Below are 12,717 nucleotides of genomic sequence, written 5' to 3' on the forward strand. Positions count from 1 at the left end.
GTTTGGTCTCAATAATGGGTAATTTAGTACCATTGAATTATTATTTAATCCACATGTGTCAATAACTTTGTACCACTTGTCTTGAATTTTTAAAATAAAATAATTTGGTCCGAGTAAGATATTAAATTTGCACTCCATTAAGTCACGTAAGACATACAGCGACTAACATAAAAAGAATGATGTTAAACAAAAAACGAATTTTGCAGTGAAGTTTATGAATGAAAACAACACTTTAGCCCAAATTTTAAGTTGCCACATTCCTTGGTTTTTTATTTATTTATTTTATCTTATTGGTGGAGGTGTGTTGCCAGGTTTTCTTAGATATCTAGTCTCTAAACAAAAATTATACCTAAGTATAGAGCTGGGGACGAATTGTGGTTATGCCTATTTACTTGGGGCAAATGACATCTCTTAACTGCACTCTCTGATTTTATAGAATTTAAACCTTAGATTTTGGTACAAATATTCATTCCATAAAAGCATTATTAAGCTCAAAATCGTGTAACACTACACAGATCTATTGTAATAGATTCAACTGAAATTGAGAATTTCAATTTGCACCATCAATAACAAAGCTAACTTTATATCTATTATGACTAGCTTCACAATAGATACTCTAAAATATGTGCAAAGATTACATTATCAACAAACAAATTCTTTTACAAATTCTTTTCTAAAATATTAGCACTAATATAAAGAAGATCAATATCCAATCTTTTAAAAAAACATAATTATTTTAAACTTTCTCTCTTTTTTTGGGAATGAAATATTTACACAATCCCAATAAAAATTTACACTTTTTTTTACAAGATAATAATATGAAGTTTCAAAGTCTTTACCAAAGCAATAATACTTAAAATACAAGCCAAAAATTTAACACTAATATAAGCAAAGAATTTCAAGCAAATTGTTTAACAAAAACAATATCTCAAAATATTAAAAATTCAATTAAAATGAAGTAAATGTACAAATCTCCTAATTGTTACATTGATAACAATGACATTTTAGTAAATATATTTGGAGGGGACCGGGCAAAACAACAAAAATTTGTTCCTATCTTCCCTTGACCTCGATACTAAAGATTTTTCCCGCCACATTTTTAGGGTGGAGGAAACCCAGATAGGAATCTAGAATTTTTCTAAACCTATGTTTTGAAAAATACTATTTTAATTAAAATTGTATTTTGAAAATAAAATTTAATATATATATATATATAAGATTCTTAAAAAAAAATTAAATACCATCAATTTAGAAAATTAATATTGAATATATATTATTTTCTAAATTTTCCTTCGAATTTTCCATCTCTATAGCCTAATAAAATTGCAAAACATATCCTTAGAGCGTCAATATACAAAGTTGATTATTAGAAAAAGAAAACCAATTAAAAAGAGAAACTAAAATTGTACAAAATCAATATAGGAAAAAGAATATTTTTCTTTTACTTTAGATATCAATTAAAAGATAATATATAAAGAAGCCAATTTTTTGTTTTTTTTTTAAATACAACTAGATTTTAAAATTTAAAAAACAAAAAACACAAAATAAAACAAACCTAAAACCGTAGAAAGCATATGAAGAAGCAGGGGAGAGAAAAGCAAAACGCACGCCGCACGCCGAAAATCAGAGATTCAGACCTTGGCTCTGCTTGGCTTGGCAGATTGAAAGCATGAAGAAGGAAAGGAGAGAAACGGAAGAGGAAGAGCACTCTGACATTATCAGCAGTCTACCAGACTGTATGCTCGCCCATATCCTCTCTTTTCTCCCAACCAAACACGCCATTCTCACAAGCATTTTGTCGAGCAGGTGGAGGGTTCTCTGGACTCTCGTCCCTGTTCTTCACTTGGACAAGCCCACGCTTGATAGTATCAGAACTTCGACCTTAAATTATATTTTATTTCCCAGAAACCCCTCCACCCTTTGCAAGCTGTGCATCGATTGTCCTCGTCGATACTTCGTTGACAAATGTGTCCAAGCCGCCATCCTGCGTGACGTGCAAGAGCTCGACCTTATTCTCGACCTTGATAATCAACCTAAGGAGTTGCCCGCCAGTGTCTTCTTCTGTACAACATTAGTGGTTTTGAAATTGAGGGGCCACTTTCTTCTCAATCCTTCTGACTCTGCTTCTTCCTCTTCTTCAATGTTCCCAAGTCTCAAGACTCTACAAATTTCACATGTTTACTATGCGAACCACAACTCTCTCTCCACACTCCTCGCCGCCTGCCCGCTGCTCCAAGATTTGAGGATCAAAGTTAGTGATTCTGATTTGGATTTTTTGGACAAGGAAGCAGACAACAAGTTCAATATCCTTGTATTCGTACCTACGCTGAAAATATTAGTTTTGGATTGCTCTTTTTTACGCTGGTCATTCAGACTCCACATAAACACCCCGGCTCTCGAGTACTTTAATTTCAAAGGCGATTTGGACAATGATGTTGTTTCTGAAAATCTCCCCAACTTGTTTAAATCAGTCCTTGATGTTCGTAGATGTTATTATCTAGACTGGATGCTGAAATTGACTAACTTCATGGGACCACTCTGTAACATTAGATCCATGGAATTGTGGATAGGAACAGCAAAGGTAAGGAGCAAGTTTTTTTTTTTTTTTTTTCATGCTCTAACTCTATCATTAATTATGACTTTTGTTTGTGTTGTCCTGCAGTACATCCTTGAACACTCGTCGTCTAATAATCATTATGACATTCCCATGTTTCATAATTTGTCTTCCTTGAAGTTTTATGGTGACTTGTGGGCTATGTGGTCTCCGTGGAATGCAGTACAACTATTGCTTTGTCGAGCTCCAAAGCTACAAACAATCACCTTTGAATTGAATTACCGGTGTTGCATTCGTAGTTTTTCAGTTGACATTCCCTTGAAGAAGCCATTAGATGTTCCTGAATGTCTGTCATCACACCTTACAACTTGTCATTATAAAGGATTTTCAGGGCATGCCATGGAACTTGTTGAACAAATCCTGAAGGAATCAAAAGTATTAAAGACAATGAAAATCACTTTCAACAGTGATCTAGACTCAAAGGAGAAGCTTTGTATTCACGAGGAGATAATGAAGTTCCCAAGGACATCTCAAACTTGTCAAATTGCATTTGACTAAAGATACTTCCATCTTTACTCTCTCTTAATTGTCTAGAAGCAGTAGTGTCATGGGAATGCCCATTGTTCTTTGCATCCTTCATTTGAAACTTTAATAAATTCAAGACTAGAAATATTTGTTTGAATCTCTTTTTACTTATCAAAAAAAAAAAAATGATTAGAATTATTTGTTTAAATGTGAAGTTTTCTTGTATTTTCTTTTGGAAAACATTGCAAACAATATATAGTGCTTGCTATATCCAGTAACATCTTATATAACGTGGATGCTACATTCAATCTATTGTTCTAAACATTTTTTTTTTTTGGTTAAATTGTTCTAAACTATGTTAATGCTGAAGTGAGTCCTGGGTACTCAATTTTGCTCCAGGGGTTCTTGATGGAGGTAGAAGGGGTTCTTTTCCGTAGGTTTTAATCTTTACTTCTTTATAATTTTTTTTTTTTTTCTTATGGTGATACAAAATTTTTTGTAACTTTTCCTTTTATTCACAGTGTGATACACTCATGTACAAAGAATAGACTTTATCATGATATTAAAGCAGACGATATATCTAAATCCTGTCACTCAAATCTCTCATTTAAAAAAGCTAAATATCTCATGTATTTAGCCTTTTAATGATTAAATTCACAACCAAAAGAATACTCTTGTATTCAAAAAGCTTTGGACACGCTCCTTTCTTAATAATAATAATAATAATAACAACAACAATAAATACAAAGAAGATAGTATATCACAATTTCTTCTTAGATTGGAGTTATTTCCTTCAACTCATTACGTGGCGAATTACAAGTAGTATTATTTAAACAACTCACATGACTCATTAAAAAAATCCTATGACTAAGTTTATATATGGATTATCTCTTCAATCGCCATACAATGGATTGGAGAAAGATGGTTCCAAACTGGTTTGGAACTAACTTTTTCCTTACACTTTTGGAACAATCAATAATTTATCACTAAATCTATTTCAATATTAATTTCATTCCTTTTTTTTTTGGTGGAGATGTGTGTTGCTAGGTTGTCTTAGATATCTAAGTCTTTAAACAAAAAGTATACCTAAGTATAGAGCTGGGGATGAATTGTGGTTATGCCAATTTACCTGGGGCAAATGACATCTCTTAATTGCACTCTTTGATTTTACAGAATTTAAACCTTAGATTTTGATACAAATATTCATTCCATAAAAGCATTATTAAGCTCAAAATCGTGTAACACTGCATAGATCTATTGTAACAGATTCGAATGAAATTTCAATTTGCACCATTAATAACAAAGCTGACTTTATATCTATTATGACTAGCTTCACAATGGATACTCTAAAATATGTGCAAAGATTACATTATCAGCAAACAAATTCTTTTCCAAGCAATAATATAAAATAATAAAATATTTAGCACTAATATAAAGAAGATCAAAATCCAATCTTTTAAAAAAATCATGATTATTTTAAACTTTCTCTCTTTTTTTTTTTTTTTTTGGAATGAAATATTTACACAATCCCAATAAAAATTTACACTTTTTTTTACAAGACAATAACATGAAGTTTCAAAGTCTATACCAAAGCAATATTACTTAAAATACAAGCCAAAAATTTAACACTAATATAAACAAAGATTTTCAAGCAAATTGTTTAACCAAACAATAAAATAAAGTCTCAAAATATTAAAAATTCAATTCAAATGAAGTAAATATACAAATCTCCTAATGTTACATTGATAACAATGACATTTTAGTAAATATATTTGGAGGGGGCCAGGCAAAACAACCAAAATTTGTTCACATCTTCCCTTGACCTCGATATTAAAGATTTTTCCCGTCACATTTTCAGGATGGAGATAACTTAGATAGGAATCTATAATTTTTCTAAAATTGTTTTTTGAAAATAAAATTTTTAAAAATATAAGTAATGTTACGTATACAAACTATTTTACAATATTTTTACAAACTAATGTTATCAACTTCTTACTAGTTTTCATATAGACCCACCATTAATATCACTTTTTCATTTACCAATAATCACTCATAACATCAACAATTTGTAAATTTTTTTTTGTAAAATAGTTTGTATTTCTAGCATTATTCAAAAAAAAAACTTTTAAATACCATCAATTTAGAAAATTAATATCGAAAATATATTATTTTATAAATTTTCCTTGGTATTTTCCATCTCTATAGCCTAATAAAATTGCAAAACATATCCTTACTCCTTAGAGCATCAAGGTAGAGTCCTCTCCCTTGTCTTAGATAACCATGAAAATTCCTTAGTTTCTAGTATAATTAAACAGGTCGATAGGAGCTGGAAAGTGGCAGAGATTGATAGTATGCTTATACTCGAAGAGGCAGCAATTATCAAGGCTATCCCGCTTAGCTTATTTGATCGGGATGACCTTCATTTTTTGCCACACCTAAGATGGAGTATATACAATGAAATCGGGTTATCGGGTTTTGATGGAACAGGAAGACACAGAGTCGCAAGTTACAGCTAATCGTGGTGTCGTCTCTACTGTTTGGAAGGCTATATGGAGTATGCGGGTTCCTAACAGAGTTCAGACTCTTGTTTGGTGAGCGGGGACCAACTCGTTGCCAACAAAGGTTAATCTAGTTCGAAGGAAAGTACTTAATGAAGATGTTTGTTCAAAGTGTAAGGCATAGCCAGAGGACACAATGCATGCACTCTGGACTTGCCCGATTCTAGAAGATATGTGGAAGGTTAGTTTCAGCAGGCTCATGGCAGACACGGGTACATGCTCCAAGTTCATCGAGATCCTTAAGCAGGCTTCGACAGATAAATTTACACTGGAGCTTTTTCGCTATGATGGTATCCGAAGTGTGGCAGCGTAGAAACAGAGCCCGTGTGGGTGAGCCCATGGTTTCTCTTAATATGCTTTCTCCTAAGGCGTCAGATGCTCTGCTCGAATTCTAGTAGTTACGTCCCAACCATATTGCTATTCCACGAACAGCCTGTGTAGTAAAATGGAAGCCTCCCAGTGCATCGTGTGTGAAGGTGAATTTCGACGGCGCGTTGTTCTCTCAAGAAGGACTAGCTAGCATCGGTGTAATAATTTGGAACGACCAGGGACTTGTTATGGCTGCTCTCTCACAACAGATTCCATCACCTGCTTTGGTGGAGATGGTGGAAGTGGTAGCGGCTCGTCGGGCTCTAATGTTTGCTGTGGAACTCGGTTTCGACAAGGTGGAAGTGGAAGGTGACACTGAATCAGTTGTTAATGCTATTCTTGGTGACTACATGGACAATTCGTATATGGGTCATGTCTTGCAGGACATTAAGTTTATGTTTTCTAGCTTTTCTTTTATTTCTATTAAGCATACTCACAAAGAAGGAAATTGTGTTGCCCATAAACTTGGTAGAAGGGCCGTCAATAATCCTTTTCTTGTTTGGATGGAATCTGTTCCTTCAAATATTCTTGATGTCTATCAGCTTGATATTTTAAGGATGCAATAATACAATCGTTACCCCGGTGGGGTTTCTTCTAAAAAAAATGATTATTAGAAAAAGAAAACCAATTAAAAAGAGAAACTAAAATCATACAAAATCAATTTAGAAAAGGAGTATTTTTCTTTTACTTTAGATATCAATTAAAAGATAAATATAGAGAAGCCTATATCAATTGGAATTCAATATACTTTTTTTTTTTTTTTAATACAACTACATTTTTAAAAAAAAAATTTTAAATAAAAATAAAAATAAAACAAACCTAAAACCGTAGAAAGCATATGAAGAGGCAGAGGAAATTAAGAAAAGCGAAAACCCACGCCGAAAATCAGAGATTCAGACCTTGGCTTTGCTTGGCTTGGCAGATTGAAAGCATGAAGAAGCAGGGGAGAGAAACGGAAGAGGAACAGATCTCCGACATTATCAGCAGTCTACCAGACTGTATGCTCGCCCATATCCTCTCTTTTCTCCCAACCAAACACGCCATTCTCACAAGCATTTTGTCGAGCAGGTGGAGGGTTCTCTGGACTCTCGTCCCTGTTCTTCACTTGGACAAGCCCACGCTTGATAGTATCAGAACTTCGACCTTAAATTATATTTTATTTCCCAGAAACCCCTCCACCCTTTGCAAGCTGTGCATCGATTGTCCTCGTCGATCCTTCGTTGACAAATGTGTCCAAGCCGCCATCCTGCGTGGCGTGCAAGAGCTCGACCTTGTTCTCGACCTTGATAATCAACCTAAGGAGTTGCCCGCCAGTGTCTTCTTCTGTACAACATTAGTGGTTTTGAAATTGAGGGGCCACTTTCTTCTCAATCCTCCTGACTCTGCTTCTTCCTCTTCTTCAATGTTCCCAAGTCTCAAGACTCTACAAATTTCACATGTTTACTATGCGAACCACAACTCTCTCTCCACACTCCTCGCCGCCTGCCCGCTGCTCCAAGATTTGAGGATCAAAGTTAGTGATTCTGATTTGGATTTTTTGGACAAGGAAGCAGACAACAAGTTCAATATCCTTGTATTCGTACCTACGCTGAAAATATTAGTTTTGGATTGCTCTTTTTTACGCTGGTCATTCAAACTCCACATAAACACCCCGACTCTCGAGTACTTTAATTTCAAAGGCGATTTGGACAATGATGTTGTTTCTGAAAATCTCCCCAACTTGTTTAAATCAGTCCTTGATGTTCGTAGATGTTATTATCTAGACTGGATGTTGAAATTGACAAACTTCATGGGACCACTCTGTAACATTAGATCCATGGAATTGTGGATAGGAACAGCAAAGGTAAGGGGCACGTTATTTTTTTTTCTTGCTCTAACTCTGTATCATTAATTATGACTTTTGTTTGTGTTGTCCTGCAGTACATCCTTGAACACTCGTCGTCTAATAATCATTATGACATTCCCATGTTTCACAATTTGTCTTCCTTGAAGTTTTATGGTGACTTGTGGGCTATGTGGTCTCCGTGGAATGCAGTACAACTATTGCTTTGTCGAGCTCCAAAGCTACAAACACTCACCTTTGAATTGAATTACCGGTGTTGCATTCGTAGTTTTTCAGTTGACATTCCCTTGAAGAAGCCATTAGATGTTCCTGAATGTCTGTCATCACACCTTACAACTTGTCATTATAAAGGATTTTCAGGGCATGCCATGGAACTTGTTGAACAAATCCTGAAGGAATCAAAAGTATTAAAGACAATGAAAATCACTTTCAACAGTGATATAGACTCAAAGGAGAAGCTTCACATTCACGAGGAGATAATGAAGTTCCCAAGGACATCTCAAACTTGTCAAATTGTATTTGACTAAAGATATTTCCATCTTTACTCTCTCTCTCTCTCTCTTAATTGTCTAGAAGCAGTAGTGTTATGGGAATGGCCATTGTTCTTTGCATCCTTCATTTGAAACTTTAATAAATTCAAGATTAGAAATATTTTTTTGAATCTCTTTTTACTTATCAAAAAATAAAAGATTAGAATTATTTGTTTAATTGTGAAGTTCTCTCTCTCTCTTTTTACTTATCAAAAAAAGATTAGAATTATTTGTTTAAATGTGAAGTTCTCTTGTATTTTCTTTTGGAAAACATTGCATACAATATATATGGTGCTTGCTATATCCAATAACATCTTATATAACGTGGATGCTCCATTCAACCTATTGTTCTGAACTATGTTAATGCTAAAGTGAGTCCTGGGGACTCAATTTTGCTCCAAGGGTTCTTGATGGTGGTAGAAGGGTTTCTTTTCTGTAGGTTTTAATCTTTACTTCTTTAGTTGTTTTCCGTTTGAGCAATTTGGAGAGAAAAATTTAGCTTCCCAAGCCCACGGCATCTTCTCTTTGAGTGCAAAAGTTTTGTTTCTTATGGTGTCAAATGTGGAAAAAAAAATTAGATAAGGCATTGTTTTGTTTCACATTTAATACTACTCTTGGTGATTTTAGGCTTTCTGTGGTAGCTGAGAAAATGCAAGAAAATAAAAGAAGTGAAAAGTTTCAGCATCAGATGAGAAAGTACAAAAAATTCAGGAAATATAGGTTATGTTGAATTCGATTGGCCCCCTCTAGATGATTTCTTAGGAAAATTACGGATGAGATAGGAGTGATTGAAAGACAAGAAGAAATTAAACCTACATGCTTCATCCACTGCTTTAGCTTAAGGTTCATGTTCTTGTTAACTTATTTTCATAGATTTAAAGTCGAAGTTTATTCATAAATGGTGTTCGTTGTGCTTGAAAAAATGTCAGCATAAAGCTTGTAGTTGAATTATTAAATAGCAACTGGCTTACTTTTCCTTTTATTCATTGTGTGATACACTCATGTAAAGAGATTAGAGTTTATGTTATTTTTGCTTTTCCTTTCATGAATCTGAATATGTGCATTTTTACAATGATGATGTTGCTTACATTAGTATTAGTCCTGAAAGGTTCTTATTCTGATTTTGGGATATGCTCTATTCAATGATAAAATGCCAGTTGGTAAATAATACAGAGAACCTGAATAGCATACAAAGGCATTTATGCTTGTATGCATATCTTGTGTCTATGTAACTTTCACTGGATTCATTTGGATATGTATTTGCTTCCATCTCCAGAATTTTCAGGGCATCCTTGCTTTACAAATTCTCATGTGACTCATCCATCAAGCATATTCAACTAAAATTGTTTCATATGATAAAATTGTGGTTTATTCACTGAAAATTAATGCTGGTTATTCACAATGCTTCTGATAATATTATAAATGCAACAGACATTTGTATAAGTTTTTCTATATTTGCCCAAAAAGTGGCTTCGATCGTGGTCAATGGCTACAATTTATTATCCCAGCATCGTTTCCCATCATGTCACCAAATTTCACGCAATTTCATCATTGTCACCAGTGATTTCTACTAGTGCTTTTCTATTTCTTAAATTTCATGCACGCTAACTTCTGGCAGTTTTTCTGCTCTAGGAAAGTCTCTGTTGGCTTTTCTACATCACCTCTCTTCTGCTCGACAAAATCAAAATGCCCAAATTAATTTGTGACTTTTGTTGTGTTGTCCTGCAGTACATCCTTGAACACTTGTCGTCTAATAATCATTATGACATTCCCATGTTTCATAATTTGTCTTCCTTGAAGTTTTATGGTGACTTGTGGGCTATGTGGTCTCCGTGGAATGCAGTACAACTATTGCTTTGTCGAGCTCAAGAAGCTACAAACGCTCACCTTTGAATTGAATTACCGGTGTTGCATTCGTAGTTTTTCAGTTGACATTCCCTTGAAGAAGCCATTAGATGTTCCTGAATGTCTATCATCACACCTTACAACTTGTCATTATAAAGGATTTTCAGGGCATTCCATGGAACTTGTTGAACAAATCCTGAAGGAATCAAAAGTATTAAAGACAATGAAAATCACTTTCAACAGTGATCTAGACTCAAAGGAGAAGCATCGTATTCACGAGGAGATAATTAAGTTCCCAAGGACATCTCAAACTTGTCAAATTGTATTTGACTAAAGATACTTCCATCTTTACTCTCTCTATCTCTCTCTTTATTGTCCAGAAGCAGTAGTGTTATGGGAATGGCCATTGTTCTTTGCATCCTTCATTTGAAACTTTAATAAATTCAAGATTAGAAATATTTGTTTGAATCTCTTTTTACTTATCAAAAAAAAAAAAAGATTAGAATTATTTGTTTAAATGTGAAGTTTTCTTGTATTTTCTTTTGGAAAACATTGCAAACAATATATAGTGCTTGCTATATCTAGTAACATCTTATATAACGTGGATGCTACATTCAATCTATTGTTCTAAACTATGTTAATGCTGAAGTGAGTCCTGGGGACTCAATTTTGCTCCAGGGGTTCTTGATGGTGGTAGAAGGGGTTCTTTTCCGTAGGTTTTAATCTTTACTTCTTTATAATTTTTTTTTTTTTTTTTTTCCTTACGGTGATACAAAACTTTTTGTAACTTTTCCTTTTATTCACAGTGTGATACACTCATGTACAAAGAATAGAGTTTATCATGATATTAAAGCAGACAATACATCTAAATCCTATCACTCAAATCTCTCATTTAAAAAAGCTAAGTATCTCATGTATTTAGCCTTTTAAATGATTAAATTCACAACCACAAGAATACTCTTGTATTCAAAAAGCTTTGGACACACTCCTTTCTTAATAATAATAATAATAATAATAATAAATACAAAAAAGATAGTATATCACAATTTCTTCTTAGATTGGAGTTATTTCCTCCTACTCACTATGTGGCGAATTACAAGACTATTTACTATTATTTAAACAACTCACATGACTCATTAAAAAAATCCTATGACTAAATTTATATATGGATTATCTCTTCAATTGCCACACAATAGATTTGAGAAAGATGGTTCCAAACTGGTTTGGAACTAACTTTTTCTTTACACTTTTGGAACAATCAATAATTTATCACTGAATCTATTTCCATATTAATAAGAAAACAAAATAAAATATATGCAACAATTGTTTAATAATTTATTTTTACTTAATCATTTGTGATCTATTAAAATGAAACTCAACAATTTTTAAATTTTGTAAATCATTTATAATTGATTATATAAAATATGTTGGAGCAATTGCCTTTCAATGTACAAAAAATCAAAGAATCCAAAAAAATTATCTTTATTTTGCTGCAATGCCTACTAACAACATTCATTATTATTGAAAATGTTTGAGTTGTAATTGAAGTAGAAATTAGAAGAATAAATAGAAGTACAAACATTGTATAAAAGAAATAGCGTGAACGATGAAACTAAAAGTCATGTTAATATGTCTACTAGACGTTTTACTAAAAAAGCGAAATATTGTTCAAGGCGCCAAGAAGCCAACTAGTTGTTATGACTTTTGTGTGTTCCAGCGAAATGCCAAGTTGTTGGTAATTAAGGAATGCTTTAAATTGAGCCAAACAATTTCACATCACTCAAAATCCAAATATTAAATATAATTATAGTGGAGTCATATTAGAAACCTGTAATAGCTTGATACCTAGAATTTGTTATAAAAGTATTGTGAAAATATTGTGAACGCGCTTCTCATTTTGAATCGTTGCTTGTTGAGTTTCTTGAACAATGTATGATAGGGTATGTCTTACACATGCAACTCAGGGTGTTCCCAGGAACACCCTGACTTGAAAAAAAATAAATAATAAATAATAATAATAATATTTTTTTTAATTTTTTATATTTGTTCTACATTATGAACACCTTCAATCACAAAATTAGGAACACCCTCAAACTAAAAAAAAAAAAAAAAAAAAAAAAAAAAAAAAAAAAAAAAAACAAAACAAAACAAAAAACAAAACAAAAAACAAAAAACAAAAAAAATTGTAACAGAGCCAAGCCCACGGCAAGCCCAACAGATTACAAAGGTAGCAAACCCACGAATTCTTTAAATAAAAAAAACAAAGCAACGCCTCAGTCCCTAAGGTCTAAATAGGAAATCACTAAAGGCTTTATAAAAAATTTAAAAAAAAAATCAGTAAAGGCCTAAAGCAAACCTAAAGATAGAGCAACGCCTCAGTCCCTCAAAGCAACGCCGCTTGAGCCTCAAGCCAACAAAGGGAGATCGGATTGGTCATGTTGCTCGTTGTCGGAGATCAGCCCAATCCAGATCGTCGTCATCACTCGCTCGCCC

General features: G+C 33.3%; 1 protein-coding gene and 1 long non-coding RNA gene across 15 annotated transcripts in view; both read left to right on the plus strand.

Moving 5' to 3' along the window:
- Positions 1-12,717, plus strand: part of LOC126707332 (uncharacterized) — a 32,870-nt gene that overhangs the window by 3,092 nt on the left and 17,061 nt on the right. The window lies entirely within an intron of this gene.
- LOC126707331 (F-box/LRR-repeat protein At4g14103-like) overlaps positions 1,525-12,717 on the plus strand; it is a 31,896-nt gene continuing 20,703 nt past the window's right edge. For 4 of the 14 annotated variants that reach the window (XM_050406923.1, XM_050406922.1, XM_050406925.1 and 1 more), the window contains exon 1: positions 6,837-7,288. In XM_050406923.1, the coding sequence (XP_050262880.1) occupies positions 6,845-7,288 (444 nt within the window). In that variant the 5' untranslated portion in view covers positions 6,837-6,844. Of the gene's footprint in view, positions 2,582-2,662; positions 3,350-6,836; positions 7,850-7,926; positions 8,558-10,107; positions 10,693-12,717 lie in introns of those variants that run through there. The other 10 variants (XM_050406930.1, XM_050406935.1, XM_050406934.1 and 7 more) reach the window with 10 other exon arrangements.

This window comes from Quercus robur, chromosome 11 (genome assembly GCF_932294415.1).
Source record: "Quercus robur chromosome 11, dhQueRobu3.1, whole genome shotgun sequence".
Classification (NCBI taxonomy): domain Eukaryota; kingdom Viridiplantae; phylum Streptophyta; class Magnoliopsida; order Fagales; family Fagaceae; genus Quercus; species Quercus robur.